The sequence below is a fragment of the Rhopalosiphum maidis genome, chromosome 2 (assembly GCF_003676215.2).
Source record: "Rhopalosiphum maidis isolate BTI-1 chromosome 2, ASM367621v3, whole genome shotgun sequence".
In the NCBI taxonomy this organism is placed as follows: domain Eukaryota; kingdom Metazoa; phylum Arthropoda; class Insecta; order Hemiptera; family Aphididae; genus Rhopalosiphum; species Rhopalosiphum maidis.
This window is the reverse complement of record NC_040878.1, coordinates 20,262,142-20,289,818: the sequence shown is the minus strand read 5'-3', so window position 1 is coordinate 20,289,818 and position 27,677 is coordinate 20,262,142. Positions and strand designations below refer to the sequence as shown.

General features: G+C 26.1%; 1 protein-coding gene across 6 annotated transcripts; it reads left to right on the top strand.

Annotated features, from left to right (window-relative positions):
• Nucleotides 1-196: 196 nt before the first annotated feature.
• On the top strand, nt 197-27,534 carry LOC113555182 (guanine nucleotide-binding protein G(q) subunit alpha). 6 transcript variants are annotated; one of them, XM_026959552.1, is made up of 9 exons: nt 201-1,951; nt 18,804-18,988; nt 19,888-20,042; nt 20,423-20,551; nt 20,979-21,107; nt 21,658-21,787; nt 21,857-22,010; nt 24,272-24,379; nt 24,898-25,021. In XM_026959552.1, exons 1-9 carry the CDS (start codon nt 1,834-1,836, stop codon nt 24,978-24,980), a joined length of 1,191 nt encoding a protein of 396 aa, XP_026815353.1. In that variant the 5' UTR covers nt 201-1,833; the 3' UTR covers nt 24,981-25,021. The 6 variants fall into 6 exon arrangements, with proteins under 6 accessions (XP_026815351.1, XP_026815353.1, XP_026815350.1 ...); XM_026959551.1 differs by lacking the exon at nt 24,898-25,021 and adding an exon at nt 25,560-27,534 and having other exon boundaries at nt 205-1,951; XM_026959550.1 differs by lacking the exons at nt 20,423-20,551; nt 24,272-24,379 and adding an exon at nt 23,559-23,666 and having other exon boundaries at nt 197-1,951; nt 24,898-25,044.
• The last annotated feature ends 143 nt before the right edge of the window (nt 27,535-27,677 follow it).

Sequence of the window (27,677 nt, the reverse complement as noted above, 5' to 3'; positions counted from 1 at the left end):
GCTGGGGAGGGGAGGGACCGTTTGGTCGTCGGATTTTGTCCCCCGAAAACGAAAAAATAAAAATCTCACCGGCCCGTTACACTGTTGACCGGCAGATGTCGCCACCGCCGTTAAATATAGAAATGGGCGTCCGTGCGGCATTTACGCGCGTGCGTGTGTGCGCATGCATAATCTTGTTAATAACGAATTACGAAACTATGAAACCCAGTGCGGCGTTCTTGTCAGAAATGATTGGCTTCCTTAAAATCGAATTAAGTCTAACAGGATAATATAGGGCCGCGCCGACAACCGGCATCAGCGCCAAGCAGCTCGGGCACCGGCACCAAGCACCAGGACCAGCAGCAAGCCATCGCGTGCGCGCCCGTATGTGTGTGCGTGTGTGTGTGTGTACGTGCGTGCGTGCGTGCGCGTAAAAAAAAGAGCGAAAAAAACACAACAACACTCGCCACACACACAAGTCACAACAACGACAACGGTCGACGAACGGAGAGCTGTCCGAGAGTATAGTGTCGTCGTCGTGTCGGTCGGGGTACTCGGTGCGAGTACTTACACTGCACTACAACGACCGTTCGCGTAGCCGTTTTTCCGTCACCGGTGTCCGTGTCGTCGAAACGTTAAACGTGCAACATCGTTGGGCCTACCGAAGCGGTGGTGGCGTTCAGTAGCCCCCCGTGTGCTCGGTACGAGTGTGGTTGTTATTGTTGTTGTTGTTGTTGTTGTTGTTGTTGTTGTTGCTGCTGCTCGTACACAGCGGTGGTGTAGATTAAAATTTCCGGTCGACCGTCCGTTTCACATCAGCTGCTGCACACGGGCCGCCGTATCGTGTACATACACATACACACACACACACACACACACATACACAAAATATATTCGCCACACCACCACCGCCGCCGCGCCGCCGCCGCAACGTCTTCTTCACTTGCTCGCCAGCTCTCTCTCTCGCACTAGCGCGCGCACACTGCCGCCGCCGCCGCCGTCACCACACCCAGCCGCGCGCCGGCGAGACGACCGCCCTAGCCGAGTGCGAGATATCGCCGTACCCACACACACTCACACATACAATATACTCGTACACACTCACGTATTATACACGTCGTCGTATATAATATTATAATAATATACCACTCGCACACGTATATTATTATGTGTGCACGAGTGATGTAGATAATATTATTTTTTGTGCTGAATCGAACGCGCTAAAAATCGCATTGGCATTTTTTTGCTCTCGTCTAGAGCCCTCCCGCGGCTAAGTGTGTGCGTGCGCGCTCGTGTCGTTTTTCTCGTGTGTGCGGCCGTCGCCCATCGACGGATACCGAGTTTCGTGTTTGAGTGTGTGTGTGTGTGTGTGTGTGTGTCGTGTGTGTGCGGCTCGCCTTCGTTCCGTTTTTTCGCGCGACCACCGATCCCGCCGCCGGATATCCACTGGCCAACGAGACTGCCCAACACGCGATTGGCGCCACCAACGCCGGCTCTACTAACGGCACCACCGCCGGCAGCACCGGCTCCAGAGATGTGTTGTACATGGACGATGGCGTGCTGCCGGTTGTCGCCGCCTTCCTAGGAGGGTGACGGACGACCAGAGTCGTAGTGTTGGACAACGACGACACACGCCCACACGAACGGTGCGTTTTTGGTGAGGCACGGCGCGCTGCGGGTCACTGTGGAGTGGCACGAGGTGTCTGCTGCTGCTGGCCGCGTTGGTGGTGGTGGTGGTGGTGAGTACGGCGGGCGGACAGAGCAGCAGGTAATAACGGACTCGCCGCGGCAGCCCACTGTCCTCCGTCATCGTGGTGGACCGGGCCGCAAGGTGCTGCTACTGTCACCGCTGAAATGGCGTGTTGCCTGTCTGAGGAGGCCAAGGAACAGAAGCGCATCAACCAGGAGATTGAACGACAGCTGCGGCGTGACAAGAGGGACGCCCGGCGAGAACTCAAACTCCTATTGCTTGGTGAGTACCTACTGATTGTTCGCTCAGCACCTCTACGGTGAACAATGAGTTTTCTAAACCGACCCATTGATTGATACATCATCTCATAAATGTAATTGTCAGTACACCTCTCATGTACCTAACCGACTTCTGTCCGAGTGCTTAATGTAGGTAGGTTTAAAATCTGTTGGTCTTTCGTGAAGAATTTTAGTGATTATTTAAAATTCTACCTACAAAATACCTTATCATTATTCGTACATATTGAGGACATTCAATGAAAGCAAATCAATGTCACCATTTTTATAAAAAGTTGAATAATTAAGGAGTATCTATTTAAAACTATAATACGACAATATTTTAACTAATTATTGACAATTGATATCCTGTTTGGGTAATAATAGTATGGTAAAAATGATTTTTTATAGAATGCTCTAGATAGAATTTCCTAACTATAATATTTTAATAGTTTTACCGTTAGTGGTTTAATTAATTGATTATTTTTAATTATAATATATAAACTATAAAAAATTGAGAACCTACTTAGTTAAATGTAATCTTAGTAACTTAACATAGGTACTTAAGTAAGGCTTATTTTTTGTACCTATTCTTTTTAGTAAAATCTTTTTAGTCTGTATGAAATATGTGAGTATAATATGCTTACCATTACTCTTAACATAATTTAACCATCTATTCAACTTTTAATAATAATTATTATAGCCAGTTTTTAAGTTAGCGTGGTGAAATTATAAAATGTAGGTTAGAACTCGTACCTAACTGGACTCTTACTTTATTATTTAATAACTATCCAAAGCTGTTAACATGACCTAATTCAGTCTTAAACTATGTTTTAGATTACTTTTATTTGACTTTAATGATAAAATCAATTTCAATATTTTTGACTGATGTTTGATTTATGTTAAGATTGAGGTATATAAGTAATAAGAATATGTTAAATAAAAATTTTAATATTAGCCACTCATAAAATTCATGTATGTATAAATATATTGTAGTAAAAAATCTAAAACTAGTTAAAATTGTAACTGTAAAAGTAGATATAGTTATCTAAAATGCTTTAAACTTAAACTAATCATGTTATTATATTTTTACCGATTTTTACTATTAATGACTATACCTAAATATGAAATAATATTATTTTAATTCTACCGAAATAGTTTGTTCTAAGGTTAGATCTAACATTTACTCGAGCATTTACTCGAATCCTGTCAAAATAAAAATCTAGTATTAAATAATAATTAAAATTGTATTATGTTAATATCCTTGTATTTTTATTCTTACATGTTTATAATTATTTTACTTTCTAGTATCTAAACATATTTTTACCTATATTTGTTTTTAACAGAGTTTTTAATTTTTAATTTTTTTTAAGTTTTTAATTTAGTTAATGTTAATGCTAATAATAGGTAAATTAACTTTCAATAGGTACACAATTAAATGCATTTTTTCTTATCAAATAATATTGACTAAATTTGAATATTTTAAAAGGTACCTACTATAAAAATAAAAAATTGTACCTAGGTAGTTAATAATTACAAATTAAATATTTTTTAGTAGGTATTTGATAAATAAAGTGATTCATAATGTTAAAATTGATAAGGTCAGTAAATTTTTTAAATATTATTCTTATACACCTAATAATAATAATATAGAAATTAGTTCTGAACTAAAAAAACTAAATATGTGTATTACCTATATCGGGACCTATGTATATCTATCTAATCATTTTCTAATTTTGCCAAATATATAATTTTTAAAAAGTAAATTAGTAGGAAATATGTAGAGGTACATACTATGATTCTATATTTGACTTTTACCTACTGGAATTAATACTAATTTAATAGAGGAACTTTATTTATCAACAAAGTATTATACCTGTGAATTACCTATAACAGCTTGACTTTTATTTTTTATCGATTTCTTATAATTTTAATTCCATCCTCCATGAAATCCAAGTTTGTAGGTATTCCATATTCAATCGATTAAATAATATTGCAAAATGATACACTTGCATTGTCTATTAATAGTTAATACCTAGTGTATTGTCTTGGCCATGAACATACAATTATTTATACTTTAAACATTAAAAAAATGTTCATATTAACGTTATATTAAGAGGATGTTACTAAAAAATGTCACTATAAACATAGTATTGCAAAAACCTCCTCTATAACCATTCATAGCATTTTCTATGATCTTACTAGGAACCTATAATACCGTATGATTTAGGTGTATTAGGAAAAGTAATATAAGTACCTAATATAAAAAATAATTAATAGTTGGTAGGTACCTAAGTGTGCAGATAAAATATAGCTTACAAAAAAATAATAGGTATGTCTTTGAAGTTTAATGTAAAAGAGGTATTATTATTAAATAGGTAGTTGTATATTATTACTTATTAAAGTTAATTATATTTTCTTAATTTTGATTGTGAAATTATAAAATTATATATACTATAATATTGAGTATAATATATAGATAGTATACCAAGTCAGTAACAAATGTTATATTTAAATTTAAAATCCTTTTAAAAATATTTATTTCATGTGGATAGGTAGTAAAAACTAAAAAGCAAATTATATTTATATCCTTTTTATAACATTCATACAATTAATTGTATCATTGAATTGTATAGGTACTTAATTAAATGTCTATTTTTTTTTTCTATGAACCAAATATTTCTAAGGCAATATTTTTCTAAGTATAAAAAACCTAATTGGTGCATACTTGGAAATAATTGTATTCAATTTATTTAAAACTAATTTTATTTATATCTCTATAAGTATTCAGAATATACCAGTGAATAATAATAATATATTTGCAAACAAACAATAACATAGTTTTCATAAATATAACTAATAAGTTTGCTCACCCCTTATAAGAAGAAACTTGTGTTGGAGGTGAGAGGTTCTTAAATTAGACATTATGTATTAATATTAACAAATTAATTAATTAAATTTTTACATAATTAGAAAATAATAATAATATAAAATAATTGAATCATTTAAAAGTTGTATAAATTATGATTTTACTAATTTAAAATCAAATATTGGTTACCTACATAATAGGAGTGTACAATTTTGTGCTTATAAAAGATTAAAGTTGTTAATTTATAAGTCTACTTATTGTGTTCTATCAATATTTTATAATTCATGATTATACTATTGTCATGCTGGACTTCTATAAAGTCGAGTATAAAGTAAAAAAAAATTGCTCAGTCTTATTTTTATTTTTCAATTACCTATATCTAGAAAATTTCCTTTTTGTTACCACAGTAGGCTATGAAATCTTAAATTCTTATCTTAATTAGTGTTCCCGAGGCGCTATTTCTTCTCTTATTCCGAACACCATATACACAGTGGACCATCCCCTCACACTTCAGTATTGAATTTTGTAAATACATAATTATATGTGTCTCTTTGTGTCTCTCATGACTACCTTTAAATTACCAGTCAACACTTACAAAATTACTCATAAACTATGAAACTACTGTCCATGATAGGTATTCCGATTAGAAAATAGAAATAAATAAATATTATTTAATAAATAATATTTCCACCCATTTTACCATTACTTTTAAATAAAGGTCAGTACCATCAATTTTCTTAAACAATCAAAGCATTAACCTTCAATATTCGTTACTTAGATTTGACATTATACCAACGTCTACCTGGAACTAAAAACAGATTGTTTAACTATGTTAATCTAAAAAATAAACTTTTGTTATATTTCTTAAACAAATCTATACTTATGAGATATCTTCAAGGTCTGATATGAAGTGCTGTTAAAAAATTATAATATCTATAAAATTTAAACCATCTCAGGAATAGTTAAATTGACCTACAGTGTTACTCTCACCTTAAAATCATTAAAATCTGATCCTTGTCTTTGAAACATTATACCAAGAAATCCTCGTTGCATAGCATAAAGAAAAACTGATTTAAAGACAAAACTTCAATAGTAAAAAAAAAAAAGATGTAAACTCATAACAGAATTCAAGAGAAAAGTGTTACTGCTGGATGATTTTTGCCAACTTAAAGCATTCATGTACTACTTATTATTAATAATACCATTATGTAGGTATGTTTTTTGTAAATTAATTTACATTTATTATAATTTTAAATGCATTTTTGAAAAAAAAATGTCAAGGTAATATTATCTACTTATATTTCAATATGTAGTTGACCATCATATTGTGTGTATTCCACATCAAGTGATAGTCAACTAAGAGTAGACTTCTTGGATGTCAAGATTATTAAATAAACATTTCATGAAAATAGATTGTATAAATATTTCATGATCAAAAAATCAAAACTTATTCCAAGTCTTATCCAAATACAATTTAATTGACCTTTTTCCTAAATTTTATCCAATTATCTATATATTATCATGACAGTAAAACCAGTTCATATTAATAAACTATTTATCAAAAATCTTGATATTAAATTACACTTGTATAACCATCTACAATTTAAAATCTCACACAAGTATGATTTGATAGGTTAATTAATCAATAAATACATTCATATACATTCAAACGATATTTTTCAAAACATTTCATAACCAGATCATTGATTAATATAGAATCCTGTATGTAATTAACATAAATATAAACTATAAAATAATATATTTAGATAATAATAATTTAATTTCAAAAATAATATTTTAATTCTGTTTCTTTTAATCATATGTGTATTTTTACTTATATGGAAAAAACAAATGTTCAAAAAACTATTGATAAAAAGTTAACGCAGTGCTGTAACTAGAGCTATTTATTTTGTAATAATTATATTCTTACAATTTTGATACAAGTTTTTAGACTTCTCAATTTTTCAAACATGTTTTACTTTTGTTTAATATATTATATATTATACACATAGGTATACTTATTATTTAAACACATTTTTGTCATCCTGTTCAATAATTTGTTTGAATAAAAAAATGTATTTATTTTTTGTTATAAAATATTTTTATAAATATAATTTTTTTTTAATATAATTAAATAATAGATAATACCTATATATATATATATTTAATGTTTGCACTAACAAAAAAGTTTAAACAAAATCACATTTATGGAAAATACAAAATTTCACCAAAAAATAAATAAATTATACAATTTTTTTCAAGTTAAATTTACAAATAAAATGTAATTTAGAATTATTTTTAAATTAACCCTTGATATTTAATGTAAGTAGGTATACAATTTGGGAAAAAAGAGGTTTCATACCTGAAAAACTCATATAATAAATAATTTTAAAATATTTTCATAACTGTTTAATTTTTATAGTAAAAAGTGTTTATTTAATTATTTATTAATAAAATATAAAATTTTAGAATATATTTGTAATATTTTAATAAAATAACAATGCTATGGTTACATTACAAGAAATTTATAATTAATAAGAACTTTCAACTTTTAAATAAACATATACACAGATATTCTAATATAGACTATTATTTTTTATCCATGCTAAAATAATATATCAATATACATACTTATAATACAACATGTGTTTTAAATTTCAATATTTGCATTAGAAAATGTAAATTATTATATACTCGCAGGAAGTCGAAGTTTTTGACAAAAAATCCAGTAGGTATATTTTGTTAATTTTAGAGTTGATGGATTGTATTTATCATAAAGTTTTTTCGTTCCCGCTTAAAAAAAGGCTTAAATATTTCTTTTTATATATTTTAACAACTTTAAATTTATTTTTCAGTGTTCATACTTATTTACTAATAGTAAAAAAAATATTAATAAAACCGATTTTCACATTACTTCGTGATGACAAGTGATTACATTAAATACCACAGAATATAGAACATACTCGAGAACATATTATATTTAAATTTACCACCTTACCATCAACTAAGTTACTATAAATATATAATAATAGGTCACCAAACGCTAGCGTAAATAATGATAAAAACATCTTCAGGGGCTCATGAGTATTTTTTTTAATGTTAACTGTATAAATTTAAATTTCTATGTTCTATTAATATTTTTCAGTTGGCTTCTAGGAGTTTGTTTTTCTTGGAGGGCTACCCCCAAACAATCCCTTATTTACGCCATAGGACGATTCTCAATATTATTCTATTACCATAGATTTATATAGTTAGTCTATTAAAAGTCAGTTAATGAAATCATAAGTTTTTATAATAATATTTTGATGGGGCGTCTTTGTCGTTTTTGTAGACCTGTTCTTCCAAAATTGACTTCACTATAAGAATAGATCTGATGCAATAATTATTTGATCTTCGATAACTACCCGTTAATGTTTTCCTTACTTTATAGTCGTCATCGATTTTTAAAGTACCTGTATCTATGTTTTTCTATATGTTTTTATTTTTTAAAACATTAGTTAAAATTACATTGCTACTAATGCTACTAGCATAACGTTACGTCTATATTATATACTTTATTTTCATTATCTAAAAATTGTTTTTATATGTTATTATTTGATAACGGTATTGTTGATACCCCAAAAATGGTTCCAATGAATAAGTACTTTTCATAATTTGTATTTAAAGCAAGTAAAAAATAATTTTTTTTTAAGTTTTGGCGGTGGGGTATGAGTGTATACTGACCGTATAGACGTAGTACTGTATATATTTACTCTGCGTGCTTTGATAAAAATAAAATATCACTGATGAATCTAGATTGTAGGTCTTAGGTATATTATACATTATTGGGACTATTAAAAAGATCTTTTCAATGGATATATCGAAGTGTTGAAAACATAATATGTAAGTACTAAGTAAAATAAAAGCGTTTAAAAAACATAACATACCTATCCATATTCACTGACAATATCAAGGTTTGTGTTTTATTTAAAAAAACAACTTGATTTACAACGAAACATTTTTCTATTTTATTTATTATATAATATTTAAGTTTTACTTTTAAATTCACTTCTCGGTATTTTATGATAAATCCGCCTGAACGTATTTTTACTTTGTTGCACGTGTGACGGACAAAAAAATTCGTTGTATTAGTTGTGTTTTTTAAACTTGATTAAACTTGATGACCCTATTTTATTGAGAATTGCTCACTTCTACAAAATCAAAATTGCTTGCTATATTTTAGTAATTTTACTCGCGATCAAAATGTGCTCATTTAAACGCGATATTATTATTTACAGAATTATTTCAAAATAAAAATTTTATTTATTTTAATGCCTTTTTCTTAAAAAGAAATTTAGAAATCAGTCGAATAAAATGTTTCAAATTCTTATTTTTATTTCATAGTATATGTATTATATTTTATTATAATACCTTGTACCTACTTATATATTTCGCTTAATATTTATTAATCAGTTGTACATTTTTTATTCCTCTATATTATGCATTATATTAATATGTCGCATTATTAAATTACAAGTATATTTCGATAAGTCTATTTTATTTCTCATTATTGTTTAATAAATGATTTATGTTAATAAAAAAATAAGTGAAGAATTAGTATTTAATTTTTAATATAATATCATAAATTTAAAATAAAATTGAATTCAAGTTAGAACTTTTACGTAGTCATATAAAATACTCTTTAATTTTGATTCTAAATAAAAAATAAATTTGTTTTACAGCGATGTGTGTGGTTTTTTTTATCTTTGTTCATATGTTATAGTAGAAAAAATTTTTCGATCTTCGACTTTGCAAATTGAAACTATTTGATATTTTTGGGAGTGAGAATTAATAATCAGTTCTTTTCAAAATAACCGCTATTACTTAAGCGTACCTAGTCGCATTCTTTTTATTAACGTTTAAAATTAAATATTGGATACCTATAAAAGCGTATTCCTAATAACGATTTATCTCTTAATATTCTTGTCATTTTGTTATTATTTAAAAAATATTTATCGTAACAACTTATAACATTCCTTTAGTACACAAATTATCATTTTCTATGTACAGTAAAATTATCAACACATTTAGATTAATTTTAAGTTATTTGAAATTTTCGAATGTTTTTAATATTTTTTTTTTTTTTTATATAAATGTTGATAAAGATTGTCATGCTTGATCAACCATAAAAGCTTTAAAATGTATTTTCAAGATTCCTGGTAATTTTTTTTTTTTAGTGATTTAAATATATTAATAATATATATGCATAATTTTGTGTATGTGTTTAAAGTTTAAATTTTACCAAATTTAGTATTTTTTAGTTAATTATAAAATTGACAATTCAGTATTTAGTTCCTCGTGAGATATTTTTTTTATATATGAAGCCTAAAAATCTAAAAAATATTTGATTGTATTATAAATATTTAAATTTAAATTTCAACAAAATTGGTTAAATAACGATTCTTTTTATTATTATTTTGTTGTAATGCAAAAAATATTATATAGTATACACAATTTAGAATACTTAGATTAATTTTAAGCTATCTATTTACTAGGAACTTTATTCACGCCATTCTGCATTATTAGCTTAGACATAAATAACAGTTATCTTAGCTTTCAGGTATAGTATATAATATACGACTTGTTTTTTGTAAAAATTTGTGTAACCTATTTATATTGATATTTATATAAATACACTCGTTAATATGTTTAATAAATTGGCCTTTAAAATATAATCTTCCACTCAGAATCAATTTTATTGTATTAAAAATTCGACACTTTCTATATAACAGAGCAAGTTCTCCGATTAATAGTTTTGTAAGATTCAATCTTATCTTGAAAATTTATTTTTATGAACTATGATTTTTAAATTAAGTGTTATATTTTACACGATATTTTATTTTTTTTAAAGAATTATCCTAGGATATTTAATTGTATATTCAAGACATATAAATCTCTAGTATGTATTAGAAATGTATAATTGTGGACTCTTTTTATCACTATAATTGTGGAGGCGTAGTTTAAAGGTTAATGACTAATAAGTAATAATTCTCATGTTTTTATCTGTTCCCGCTATCATTTTAAATGTGTTAAATACGTACCAAAGTCTAACTACCCACTATCATATTATCGTCAATCCCATGTAAAGCCATTTATATTATTGGTATCGGGATCACTTGAATTTTTTTTATAAAGTAAGTAATAACCTATTAGTCCGCTGAAACAAATAATTTATTTTAGTCTTAATTTATCTATTATAGTTATAATATTATGATATATTATAATCTAAATGACCATAATACCTATATTTGTTAGAAAACTTCAATATTATATTTGATCCCTTTATACTAGTTTGTAAAGTTATTAATTATTATTTAGATTCATGTATAACTTGTACTATGTGACATTTGCTATGTATTTGATATCCAATTGCACAATTTGTGATGGTTATATGAAACTAACAATATTATTTTCGATCAATTGTTTATTATTCGAATTACAAATCCACTAGTTCGAAGCATCAATGTCAAATGATAAAATTATAAGAGCCCAGGGGAAAGAAACCTAGTAAAAAGATGATACCCTGCAGGTATTTTCTGGTAGAATATGTATATTTTTTATTAAAACCTTTATTATCGTCCTTGACATTTTTTTTTTCGTTAGCAGGGCTTAAAACTATAACCTCGATAGTATAAGTTTTTTCTCCCTGCCAAGTATATCTAATTTAATTTCATTTATGGCTAAAGCAAACGCATCACGTTTTGATACGTGTCTTGTGAAGTTGCAAGGCCATGATTTTGATATCCACATGGGATTTTGTTATATGCCAGCCATTAAAAATCACTATTCTGTTTACGTAATCTCTGTTAAGGACAAATTTCAAACTATTAGTTGTGATGACTCATGAATACATAATTTGTAATATAGAAAATTTACGAAAATTAGCTATACATTTATATAACAATTTTATTTGTGTATATTTTTTTATATCTAGACTTGAGAAAAATATAAAAAAATATTTAAAATTTTAATAATGGTTTAGAAATGCTGGTTGTTATATAAAAGCTTGTATACACGATAGAAACGCTTAGGAAAATCTATTTACTAATGCGTGAACTATAGTACTTAAGTACCTAATTTAGGCTATAATATTACGTTTAAAGAGTAAATATTTCAAAAATGCTTAACAACCGAAATTGTTTAATCCCTTAATAATAATATGTAGATGACTGTATAATATTCATAATTTAAGCTTTACTTAATAGATAGTTTAAGTTACCTGCATTAATTTATATTATTTCAAACCATATTTTTTTGAAATACGATAAAAATAGTACATCGTGTTATATCATGTTATTATATTATAAATATTTAATTGGGTGATGGAACAAAGAAATGTATTTCCTTAAAATGAAAAATTATTGCTTTAAAATCCTACACAATGAAATTATTATGAAAATATACAACAAAGAACATTAATTGTGCACTTCGCTTTAAACATGTGTGTTAGTAAAATGTTTTTAATTTGTTCTATTTTATGTGCTCGCATAGATCTGGTCGTAAAGGGACGAAGTTTATCGTCTAGAAGTATTTCTATAGTTTCCAGATGTGCATTTTGAATGAGTATAAAGTATATTTCAATTTTCTACTTAAGAGTTTATTACATTTGGCTTGAAGAATAACTCGGTTAAAATTCAATGCTCAATTTATACGTTGTTTAATTATGTATAATGTAATGTATAAATATAAAATATCCATTAGAATTTAGTATATCTATATGAATACACAATAATTACGATAATTACGTACTTGTTGATTATAGTTTATTATCAAACTATAATAATTACAATTTACTATTTGATTTTTAATAAAAAATTGAAATATGTAGATATATTTCATCGGGTTATTAGTAATTTTAGTTAGTTAGGTTTATTAGCTATTTTTAAAATACAGTCATGCATAATAGATATAAATTAAAAAATATCTTCTTGAAATATCTTGTATATTATATATAATCAATTGTATTTATTTTAATTAAATTTAAATATTTTCCTATGAATATATATATTTTTTATAAACAATTTTCTACTCTTCGGAAATTCTAACAATAATAAAGACCGAATGTGAAGAAAATTATATATTTATACAATCTATATTAATGTGTTATAATGGGTATATTTTTATGTTGATTAAATAATTTTTTAAAATATTAAATAATTTTGTACGTAATTAGGGGTAAACACGCGAAGAATACGATTTTTTTTTTACAAGATTTTTATAGATTTTTATCTAAAAAAAAATCTGATTATATATATAATTAATAGCTATTAAAATTCTGTTTTATTTTACAAAGTATACAATATTTTCATGAAAATGTATTATTTTGGATGGATTGAAAGAGAATAGTAATTTATCAAAATTATGAATACTTACCAGTTACACTAAATTATCTAAAATATAATTATAATATTCTTCATATGTTATAATTAAAGTTAATTATTCAGGTACTTATCTTAATAATCAATATAAAATCTTTATTTATTTTCAAAGTATTGATCAGTAAATAATTAAATTGAAGTTCTTAGTCTAGCCTTTTTTTCTTAATATTAATATCTATTTAACTAATTCAAATTTATTTTATTTCAAAACTGGTGGATTTGTTGTATCTCTTAAAATATTAAGTTTTATAAATGTGTGCCATAATATTATTACTAATAAAAGCAACAAAAAAAATCATCGTAAATAATTCATTCATAAATTGCCTTATTAGTAATGATTCCTGATTACTCACTTTTTATATTTTGGTTTAACCCTTGTTAACTGATGACCCTAGAAGTACTAGTCGCGGTCATTACTGTTCTAATAATTACTAACCAGGTATAATTATTAAAAAAAACTTTAAAAAAGCTGACTAATTTTTTCAACAATATTAATTATAACTTATTTATTTATTTTATTTTACGGGCTTAGCCCTTTGACAAAAGTAAACATATAAAAATCTTATAGTGATAGCAAATAGTTACAAATATATAAATATATTACAACGACGCTAATACGCTAATATATATATGTGTACAAAATAAATATATATATAATATACGCTTATACATTATATAAATATTTTAGAATTTAGATTTTACGTACATCTATTTAATTTGATTTCAAAGACTCCATTTTTAAGTAGTAACAGTAGCTTCTTCAATATACTACTCTACAGTAATGATCAAAATGAATATATATTAAAAACATCAAATAGAAAATAAATGTATTTTTTTTTAATTTTAAATTGAAATATATTTTTTATGTTAGATATTAAACATAAATTTATCTTACTCAAATGTGTTTTAATAAATATATTATGTATACTTAATTTAATTCCATTACGTTTTTAAGTTTTGATGCTTTTTTGTACAAAAGTTATTTTGTTAACATTATTTTAATACAATTAAAAAAAAGTTGACTCAATCTTGCACAACCTATAATGGGTAGAATGTAAATGAATCGTGTAATTTATGTATATTTTCTAATTTCGAGGTTAACTCAATGTTTATAAAAATGTCAACACAACGACCTAGATCATGTAAAACTCTTTCTAATTTTTGTGCATTATTTTAAAATATACAAAAATTTTTTAAAAAAACACTTAATTTAATTTTTTATTTGTTAAAAAAATCCAATTTATTTTTAATTATAACGAAACAATAATACAAACCATTTAAAACTATTAAATTTAAACAAATAATTTTATCTGAATTCCAAATGAAAACTATTCAAGAATATTGATTAAATACATTATCTAAACCATTGTGAATGTAGACGTTATAATACCATAATATTATATTGCACTTATAGTCTTATACTTACGTACATTTGAATGATTTACCTATTTTATGTATAAACTTAGTGTAACTTTATCTGTACAAATAACTCCTATTTAATTAATTAAAATGAAATAATAGTAAGTGTATATTAAAAATCTAGCTTTATAAATTTATTTTCTACGTGTTAACTAAGTATAATAATATTAAGAAACTTAAGAAATATTATTCATAAAAATAGAGTAATATTCTTTAACTTATTTTAATAATTAATTTAAAAAACTATAATTTTAAGATAACTCGCATTGTAATTATAATTGTCATATCTATTAGAAATACCAGTTTAATCTATGTGTGATAAAGGTACAAAAGTAATTGTATTATCTATACACTATTCGGGTACTAGGTAGGTAATAAAACGTTAAATGTAAATTTAAATACCCAAACCTAATTTTCAAAATTATAAACATTTATTATTGTTTATAAGAAGTTATAAGTGGTTTATACTTGTATAATATGTGTCTAGGTAGTAAATGCCATAAATTTGGAATATGAACACCCACTGGTTACATTTAACGTGTACCACTTTTATTCTGTCAGTAACACATAACCAATTGAAGTATGATGGCAATGCTTGGGTTTTCCAAAAAATACATAATAAATTAATTATATGTTTATCGGTGACAACTGAAGGGCTACGGGGAAAAACGATATAAGTCAATATTCCTAAAATGTTCAGTATTGCAATTTTAAAGTTGCTGCACACCCTTGGCATCCCATCTCTACCTGTAAAACGATTTTATTTAACTGATGATAACGTGAAACCGGAATGGAAGGGGTGGATTATAGGTAGTACTATAGTGGTATGAATCCAACTCAAAAACAGAGAAACAAGTCGGGGAAAACGTTTCTGTACCCATCATTTGAAAATTTGGTAAAATAAAAATTGTCTACTGGTGATGGCATGCCATTTACGGCGGGTGTATAAAATAATAATGCGTCGGCGGCCGTGTGTGAATGTTCCGCCACCGCCGCAGCCACAGATTGTGTCGAGGAGAAATAGTGTAAATGCCGTTACCGGTACCAATCGATCGCGGCGTGCACACGACTCGCACAGCGTTGCCGGATTGCGCACAATCACGCGAGTGGCGAGTCCGCCACTGTTCGAAATTTCCGGCAGAGTACCCGCAGCGACGGCGGCGGCGCTGCCGAAACGGCAAACACAACTATCGCTCCGCAACGGGCGCTTTATGGGTCGGCCCCTGGGGACAGCGGCAGGGATGACACTCGCTCGAGCTCGGGGCCACTTAATATCGTGCCATTTTCAATTCCGTAGACTTGAGATCCCCCCCGCGCTCACTGAAAAGCGCACGCGCGCCAACACATCTCCCCCTGAGCCCTCCCTATGTCCATCGCCGGCGGTGATGATGATAATAATAATAATTTATACAAATTCCAAATGGTTCCGTCGTGGTGTCGGAACTGGGATTTACCGTGTACAATATGTTTGAAGGTGCGTGTCGCATGCCCTTGAGTAGCCCTAAAACTAAAAAAAATCTTAAAATTTGGTAGGTTTCATTTTGTAGTTATCCTTTCTATGGTGGGGTTACTTCGGTTCAAAGTTTAGTAAAAAAATAATAGATCTTCGCTTAGTGCCACCCGAACCGCCGCGCTTGTTCTTACAAAAATCATGGTGTGTTATCTTTTTTTCGGTTTACGACAGTATAGAAATCACACGGTTTATTGTCGATTGACACGTTATATTTTATTATCAAACTAAGAACCTTTATTATATTGTAAAGAAAACAATTAAAATTATTTATTAATTATCTATTATTATTAGGTTGCGCCGAATTGACTTCATTCCGTACTTATTTGCAATAATTGCAATGTGTTATTTATTTAGTCGTTGATTTACGCTCGTTTTTAATAATATGACCGCGACGGAATTTGTTTATTGTTTATTATACTAAAAGCCGAGCCGCCCAGTATCATGACGAACGGTTATTTTGAAAACATATCCGTTACTTCCTACACTATTTTTCTACAAAGTAATCAGTAATTCATGTTACCGAATTAGAGAGGATATCAATGTAACAATATGTCATACTATAATGAAATATATATTTAAATAATAAATAGTCAATAGGTACTTGATATTTTTTAACCCAAATTATGTTAGTGTACCATACTTGTTAATTGGTTTTATTTAAAAGATACAAAACCCTTATATATGTATATTATACATTTGTAGAAAATTATAAAAGCTATTAATTCTATTTTTTTTAATCTTTATATGATATTTTGAAATTGTTAAATTCTAAAAATCTTATTAGGTTTTAATGCAACAATAGGAATTTTGTACAATATTATGTTTTATCAACCTATAATTTTAATGTAATATGTTTAGAGTAAAATGTTTTGATATTATGTATTTTTACCCCTTTTGCGCTTTATTATATATAAATTGAAATTGATTATGTATATTGTATATACTATATTATATACATGATCATTCAATTAAATCAAATTAATGTTTAATGGTCATTATCTCTGATAAACTATAATTTCAATTTGTCTATTTAGTATTTAAATACAAATACAAGTACAACTACAGATATAATGTATTTAAAGTTTAATGATAATATTTTTCATATTTTTAAAGTTAAAACATTTGTATGGTTGACTTTTTTCTATTAATCTAGACTCGATCAAGACCTGTTACAATTGAGAGTTGATAATATAATTTTACAATTGTTACTTTTGTTGATTTTATAGTATTTATGTTTATTTATTTGTAATAAATATTCAACTTACTTTTTAATTTCAAAAAATAATTTATTTTCTACCTAAACCTAATATGTGCATTAATTTGTGCATATTAGTTTCTTTGTAACACTCTGTATTCGTTTTGCATCGCAAACTCTCTCTTTTCCAATTATGGTCATCGTCTAAACATTTACCTCACTACATGACATATTTGTTAATTATTTGTTTTACGTTTTTTTTACTACCCTTCTACTAAATTATAAAATCTCTCAGATGATCTTTGTATAATGATTAAAATTATGTAAATAGTAAACATAGTGCATATTGTATGATAATACTTAAAAAATTCCAAATACCTTTTCTACAATCAGTAGTTTATTAAATTCAAAAATCTTATTACTTTTAAAGTATCTGAAGCTTAACATAAACAATTATATTTGGATATTATATTTATTTTTAATCTAGATTAGTAATTTACATAATTCCAACTTTAGTGAACTTATAATATTATCATAAAGTGAGTATAAATCTATAGGTCAAAATAAGTCAAGTATTTTATTTGAAACTATATTTACTGATGTCACTATACTTTGACTATAACTATATACTAAAAAATAACATTTTCCAAAAAGTGGTTAGCCTAATAATTTATTTGATTCAATTAAAAAAAATAAATGTATATTCACCTTGATGATTTTTGTACCATTATACAACAGTCTAATTACTTTTCCGGAGAAATATGATTTAAACTTTGGTATTAGAGTTCAATCTGTGTAAAAGCCTTAGGAATAACATTATTAGAGTATATAATATTTTATAAACATTAATATTCCATACTATGTTACCTGAATAGCATAAAAAAATAAAACTTTTTTGTGAACTTATTTCATTTTAGAAGTACTTAATAAATGTTCTTATGCCTATCTTCTTTTGTTAATATATTTTGAAAGATAATAACAATTTTTTTTAATTATATGGAAAATTGATAAGCAGCATAATAGGAGTGGTTGACGTGGGGGGGACTAAGTACCTCGACTAATTTTTTTGGATACGCTAGCGTCCCCTAATTAAGCATAAAGGGGATGGTGTGGGGTGACCCCCCGCCGCCATGGTTATGTGCGTTATTAAAGTGCTAGAGACTATACTTTTTTAAAAGTAGCTGAGTATCTCTTCTACTTTATTTCCAAGTCAACCTCTGTATAATAGGTACCAAATGCAATGTGTTCATTGGTTATATTGTACAAAATAAATAAATTAAGTATCCATTTATAAAATTATTAGAGAAACTAATGTTTGTGTATTCAAAAGCTTAAACTATTAACATCCTTTAGAATATAACATATTTACTTCTATCAATCAATATTATGTTTAATGTATTATTATTTCACATTTAATTTTATACTATAACTAATTTCTATGCTTAGGTACTGGTGAATCGGGGAAATCCACATTTATCAAACAAATGCGGATTATCCATGGTTCTGGTTACTCCGACGAAGACAAAAGAGGGTTCATCAAACTAGTATACCAAAATATATTCATGGCCATGCAGAGTATGATCAGGGCCATGGACATGCTCAAAATACATTACTCTGATCCATCATGTTCTGTAAGTTAATACTAAATTAGTAATTGACATGATACCAGATTTTTGATTTCAAAATAATTTAATAAGTTTATAAGGAGTAACTACACAGTTTTTATATTTTTATTCATAGTATATGCCCAAGTGTTGTCGGTTTGTAGATATATACCAAATTGTCTTTTATTTTAATCTAATTATTTTATATATATATAATTAAAAATTATGCTAAATAGCATTTTCTATGTATAACAGGATGTCCCGTGAGAATTTACCCATTGCAAAATCTCCTGAAATAATGAAAATATTATAATTCTAGTTTTTTAATAAGATTCACAGGGACAAGAACTACAAATATTTCTTGTTTGAATTTATTTTAATGTTTTGGTAAAAAGTTAAAAAATATAATTCTTTATTTAATTATTTTCAAAAAAATTGAAGATAGCCATTTTGTAGTTTGTTTTTCTGAAAATATTAATGTTTCAACATTTTAATTTCAATTATCTCCTGATTTTTAATATTTTTTCTAGTTTTGAAAAAGGCTGTGAATTATTTAATACGATAGTTGTATCATTGTATCAAACATGTAGCCTGTGTGATAGTACGGCCCGGTTTTTCGAAACTAGAAAACAGATATATTTTATACTAACCCCAAATATGTTTAATCTAAATTAACACTGATCATAAATGCCTAACAACAATTAAAGTAATAACTTTAATCATTCAAACATTATTGAAATTAAATCTCTCATAAAGTTATATAACATTTTTTTATTTAAATATATAAAGAGTTATTATTCTTCTAAATTTTAAATAATTTTTAGGATTAATCAATTAATATATTTCAACTTTTATAAATACAAAAAAATAGTACAATATACCTTTATTATGTCATATGAAGTAATATTTATAAATGTATTTTAAAGGAACGTGCGGAGCTCATTAAAAGTGTAGATTTTGAAACTGTTACAACTTTTGAAAGTCCATACGTCGAAGCGATCAAAGCACTCTGGGGAGACTCTGGCATTCAAGAATGTTATGATCGCAGGCGTGAATACCAGCTCACAGATTCTGCTAAATAGTAAGTAAAAAATTTTTCTCTGGGCAACATTTAATGTACTATGATATATTATCTTATGTAAAAAGATTATTATCTTATGTAAAAAGATGCATTTAAAATGTATTCAGATATTGGTTTGTGAAATCTAGCTATCAGTAAAAATGATGTTCAATAAAAATCAGTCCACATGCATTAAAATAAAATATATGAATTCCTTTTATAATTATAAAGTATATAACTTTTAGTCATATACAACATACATAATAATTATTAATCAATAAATTGAAAGTAAATACATATTACTTTATTATAATTAATGAAATTTATAGTTTTTTATTATGGGTTTGAATGTTTGTTTCTTTGTATTAAAATATTTCGAATAACTTTATACTCATTTACAGTTATTTAATGGAAATAGACAGAGTGGCCAGTCCAAATTATCTGCCCACAGAACAAGACATACTTAGAGTAAGGGTACCCACGACGGGCATTATCGAATACCCGTTCGATCTAGAAGAAATTCGGTTTAGGTAAAAAAAAATAGCATGATGTACAATTTTAAATATATAAGTTTTTTGCTTGCGCATGTGTTTATTATGTGTATCTATTTCTCCATATATTATTGCCAATTTATTTTTAAAATGCATGGATGTTATTGTTTATTGCTAATAATACTAATCAAACACACTACATAGTCTATTCTTTCAATGGTTTCTGCAAAATAAATATAACAGTAACATAAACATCATGTTCTAATGTACACTGTAAAACTAAAATATTCGTATCGACTAGAAATTGTGATAGGGTAACGTGTTAAAATTCAAGAATTAACAATATGTTAAAACAACTTTTTTTAAAAATCTACTAATACAAAATCATAAAATGTATTGATTACTTATAATATTTTTAAATAAAAAATGTATTTCAAACATATATAAATAATAATATTTCACACAGTTACTTAAGCGACTTAGCAAGAATTGAAGCCCCTGATTATTTACCTACCGAACAGGACATTCTACGTGCTAGGGCTCCAACTACAGGCATTATCGAGTACCCTTTCGATCTTGATGGTATTGTCTTCAGGTATCATTGTAAAACATGTACATTACCAAAACCTTAAATATCCTGATGTAGCTAACCCTATAAGTCATTATGCTCCAAAAAAAATTCAAAAAAAAAATATATATATATATATTATTTACCTATTGATATTAAACTAATCATATGTATTTGTGCTATTAACCTGTCAATAATATTTTGATCAATTACAATCACTACAGAAATTACAATACATTTTAAGGTGTTGCACTTTATTTGTTTAATTAGCTTTCATAAAAATTATTTTAGCTTTTAATTTTTTTTTTTTTTTTTTTGCTGATTTTGATGGTAAATTATTAATTAGTTGTGCTTTTTTTTTATTTATAAATATCAATTATTTTATTATTTAGAAAATATATTATTATTAATAACTTTTTATATTATTTTGCTTAAAATAAAAAAACAAAAAAACAATAATCTAACAAATGCTTTTTTTATATGAAGTAAATTTGGGTATAATTTAATATAATTTAGTATAATTTTATTTTATTTTATTTTTTTATTTTTTTTTTTAATATCAAATATTGACATTTAGGATGGTCGATGTTGGAGGCCAGAGATCAGAAAGACGAAAATGGATCCACTGTTTTGAGAATGTAACATCCATTATATTCTTAGTGGCACTTAGTGAATACGATCAGATTCTTTTTGAATCCGAAAACGAAGTATATATTTTTCATTTTCTTATTTTATTATACATTTAATTAATTGTTATTATTATTATTTATATTCAGAATAGGATGGAAGAATCCAAAGCATTATTCAAAACTATCATAACATATCCTTGGTTCCAACACTCATCAGTAATATTGTTTTTGAACAAAAAGGATCTTCTCGAAGAAAAAATCATGTATTCTCATCTGGTAGATTACTTTCCAGACTTTGAGGGTAAGCCTATATATATATATACTTATAAATATTGAGAAAATACTAGTTTGTTATTAAAACTACAAAGTGACAATATCTTATGTTTAAATATACTTTAACTCATGACATTTCCAGATTGTTCACAAATCTGTACATTTTGAATATTATATTTTATAGAATTTTAATTATAATACTTTTCCACTAAACTTCTGTCAGGTATCTACATTGAGTTCATTGCAAGCAATAGATTATTTCCCTTTATTAATTAAAATAAAATAATTATTATAATCCAATTTTATTAATTCCATAATATAAAATTATTATTCCCATACAGTATATTTTTGAAGTCAAAATGACATTAGCACTGGATACTTAAAAAATAAAAATATACTGTTTGGTTTCAACATATTTGTACATATTTTAATAAAATATTGTCTTTTATTGTATATATACTAATAATTAAGGTTCAGATTTTAATGGCAATTTCATTTTTTTTCTAGAAGCTTTAAAATATTTTTTCCGAGTACTATATCCATCTTGTGTAATGAAGAATTGAAAAATACAATTTCTATTTTAAAATCATTTTCCTTCTATCATTTATAAATGTGTAAATTAATATCAAATTATCTCCTTAAACTGTGTACTTTACTTTTAATGATAGAGAAAACAATTACTAGGAAATGGCAAGTGATTAATTGCAAAGAATTGTTTAGTTAAATTTGTTGAACCTATTTGTTTTTAAATAATTAATAACTTGTTGCTTAAAAAATGCTGCCATTAAATGATATTTAATAGTATAAACATTATAACTAATATAAAATAATACAATCTTTCACTTTTTTTAAAAATCATTTTTTAGACCAATTTTTTGATAGCCATTGTTTAGTACATTAAATGGAATTTTATTAGGACATTTTTGAAGTTTTTAGATCATTCAAATCCAAACCCTGATAATAATACATAACATAACATCCATTGACCAAAGCAATTATATAACTTTTTTATTTAAACATTTAAAATTCAAGTACGTCAATATATACTAGTAACAATACTAGCATCATACTTTTATCAATTATATTTTAAATGATCTGATAAGATAGCTGATGTGATTTGTTTTAAAATAAATAAAATTAACTGCATAATATAATATTTTAGGTATAATCAAATATGGTTTTTCAATTTAAAAATTTAAAACAACTTCAAATTTTTGTTTTATTATGTCGCAACATAATTGATTTTTTTTTATAAATAAATAATTTTAGTTGAAATACTACTGAAGACTGGATTTTTTATTTTAATTGTTGAGGCTGAAAAAAATATAACATTAATCTTGGTTTCCATATCTAATGTAAATTGGTGTTTGTTTAAAATTTTTTTTAGAAAATTAGAGATATTAAATATAATCTATTCGGTTTTAAAATAAATATTTTAAAAATCATTTTTATACTAATTGTATTGAGTATAGTAGGTTCTATAATTTTTAATCAATATTTAAAAAAAAAACTTATACTTCAGTGTTTAAATTTTTAGTTTTTTACATTTTTATGAAAAACTTATTTTGATAAATAGGTAGTAAACAAGACAATGATGCTGCTCAGCAATATATTTTGAAAATGTATCTTAAAACAAATCCAGACCCTGATCGCATGTGTTATTCACATTTTACAGTTGCTACAGGTTATATATTAGTCTATAACATTAACCCTTCATCCTGTAATTATTCCTGTGAATTTCACATTACCGGCTGTAATTAGTATGTATATATTGCATATTACCTTTTTATTACTTTTAAACCTCACCTTTCTGGTTTTCATTGTAGTAATATTACACTTAAATAACAATACATTGAATTATTATAATACAAATAAAAATACTTATACATTTGTTATAATTTATTAAAAATGTAGGTCCAACTCTTGATTATAACACCACTAACCATTTTATCAAATGATATAAAATTTATTTTAATGAAACTCTTTCAAATTCAATACTCAATTAGATACTATACATGAAATTGTTGATTTATTAACTGGTTATGCGATATCTAGTTTAAAAATGTGTAGTGATATTTGTAATGATTCACTTTAAAACTCGCATAATAGATGATTCTGTTACAAAACAGAATTGGTGAAGAATATACATTTCACAACTTTATTAAGTAAATATGGATTTCCTAGGGACACAGTATATAGAATTAATATTAATTTTATATGGCTACAAATAATATATGTATTCAAAATATTAAACTGATTTTATATTTGTAACCAATTTAATTGTCTTAGGTCCTCAAAGGGACGCCATAAGTGCACGAGAGTTTATACTAAGGATGTTTGTGGATTTGAATCCTGATAGTGAGAAAATAATTTATTCACATTTCACATGTGCCACAGGTATTTAACAGAATTGATAATCGTGCATGAGCTTATGGGTCTTCTGGGTTTTTTTTTTTTGTGTGTATTGTATTCAATGTGGTTATGCATGAATTAATAAAAATGAATGAAAGTTTATGTTTTTACAGTTCAACATTTACCAAACATCAGTTTTATTTTACATAATTTATACTTCAATACTTATTTGATGTATAGTATTTTTACTGTTAAGGTGTTGTAAAGAAGCAATTTTAAATTATTTATCCAAATAAATGTATAGTTATGGGACCTGGACCTTATCAATTATCATGTAATTATAACTATGTATAAATATATTTTTAAATTAATATTTTTATTAGAATCCAAAAACTATCCATGTAAATAATTAGTGTTACCTATATTTTCTTAGTCATTATATAATCCTTATATTTTAATTTTATCGATATTTTTTTTTCCATGCAATAAAATTAATTAATTAAACAACAATAATATTAATTATGTGATGTTTTTACATGCTGCTTGTTTTTACAACAAATCAGATACGGAAAATATAAAACTGGTGTTTTGTGCTGTTAAAGATACAATTATGCAAAGTGCTTTAAAAGAATTCAATCTAGCCTAATTGTTATTACTTATTACTATTATTATCATTATTCTTATTATTACTCTTATTATTATTATTATTATTATTATTATCATCATTATTATTATTATTATTATTATAATTATTATTATTATTATTTAAAATAATAATTCTAACAAATATTAGAACATATTTTATTTTCATTGTGTTTTATTGAAAATTATTAAATCAATAAAATTATTTATTTTATTTTACTTAGTGTGTTTTGTCTTTTTTTTAATAATTTATATACCTAATTGTTTAAATGGTATACTATACAATACATTAATTAAATAATAGCTATTACTCATAAATTTTGCGTTTTCTTGTGGGTTTTAAATTATTAGATTCTTTGCTTGAAATGCTGAGCCATAATTTTTGCATGCTGATATGGTTATCAATAATTTCTCATTACGTATATAGTTTTCTAAGGTAATATCAAACATTTTCAATTTACTAACACGCCATTTATTTAAATGTTTGCATGTTATTTTGTTTAATAATAACACAAGCATGTCTTTTAAAATGTGATACTATGAAATCTGAATTTTAATTCAACGTATAACAAATTATTTTCAGATACCGAAAACATTAGATTTGTCTTTGCGGCAGTGAAAGACACCATACTACAATCCAATCTCAAAGAATACAACCTTGTGTAATATTGCACAAATAACGCGAAACCCCATATGTTAATATTTTTTACTATTATAATGTTAAAATAACAATACGATTAGTATAAATCCTAATTATATATAAAAACAAACAACAAAAAAGTAAAAAAAAAAAAACGAGAAAATGTATCCTATGTTTTTTGTACAATATTTTTAACAGAGTACGTTTTCTCTCACATTTTTATCTCCATGAGTGTCAGTTTGTTAATGTTGGTGTCGTGTGTGAGTCGGTGTAAATCCGTCATGATTTCGATAACATAACATATAAAGGGTAACTTAAATTTTTTTTTAATACAAATTTTTTACTTATGTAAAAATTAATTGAAAGAAAATTATGATTAATACTTTTTATAAGAGCGCATTTTTTTTTAATTTAATTTATTTTTTTTATTTAAAAAAAATATATGGTTAATCTCCTATATGATGTTCATTGCATTTAACCCTTATGTTATAATAATTATACAAACTATATAATATTTAAATATTAAAAAAAAATGTCAATATGAAAAATATTTGTACATAAATCTAATGAGATTAAGAAATTATTAATATCAGAATATAAATGTTTAAATGTAAGTAAAAACAAAACAAAAAACAAATGTTATCCCCCCCCCCATTACCTAATTATTTATAATTGTTTTCTTAAATGAAAAGTTATTTTTATTTTATTAACATCATGAGGTGGAGGTTTTACTTGTGCAATTTTAATAATTTATTAAACCCTTAAATTTATATAAGGGTAGTTCTAGTCAGTCTCGTTAAAAACTATAAAACATACATTTTAAGCAAATATTGTGAAATTTTCTGAGTTACCTGTGTAAATTTTATTGATTTTAAAAAAAAATTGTAATTTTTGGTATTTATATTGATAATCTATGGGAAACATCTCAACATTGTGCTCACCCCATTTTCGCTCTGTATTTTATTTAAAATTTAAGACACTCGTTTTACTTGTTATTATTATTATTATTATTATTATTATTATTATTATTATTTAATATTTATACATATAATTATGTGTTTGTGTGTGTGTGTGTGAGTGAATGAATGTGTGAGTGAATATATTATGCTTAGAAAAGTCGAGAGGATTAACCTCGACAATCAAAACATATTATACTATCAACAAATGGCGCTAATTTTTCTTATCTTTTAATAATTGTTTATACATATTATTTTAAAAAATAAACAAGATCTCCCCTCACAATTTAAAAAAAAATAATTAACAAAATTAAATGATTTTAGTAGTAGTAGTAGCAGAAGTTAATTTTAATAAAAATAACGATTAATATGATTAATATATTTTCTTATAGGACAAATACATACAAACACACAGGTATCGTGTATTATCCAAACACCTCATCAAACACTTCCATACTAATAAGTGATAAAAATTATCAATGTAATAAGTGCTCTTTTGCTTTTCTATTTGTTTGCATGAATCTTCATCTGACCAATTCACCAATATAATGAATAATGAGTACCTCCTAGTTAATATTAATAAAATAAATACACGCCCATTTCTACTTCTTCTGCTACTGCTACACTTCTGTTGTTTCATTACACAGACCAAAATCAGTGTTCTTAATCAGTATCTCATCTTTCATATTTATTTTTTTTTTCAAAAGTATTTTAGTGAGAATTTTCAAATGTATCATCGGACTGACCTCGTAAATAAATATGTATAATGTACGTCTAATAATAATGTTAATATAATTAATTTTTCTGGGGTGATCACATCAACTCGACCACCTGGTGTATTTTAAATTTAATGTATTTTTTTTCCTTTTTCCATTGTATAAATATTGTTTTATACTATTGCAAGCCATTATTTTCAATACTTTTATAATATATGGTAATAAAATAACATAATATATAAAACGACCATTGTCGCACGTAAATATGTTATGTATTTATTTTATTTTATTTTTGTTTTTTATCAACAGTCAAACACAAATAAAATATATACATATGTATGGATAATTGATGTTAAATGTTTTGTAAGCCACATTTTATTATTTATATT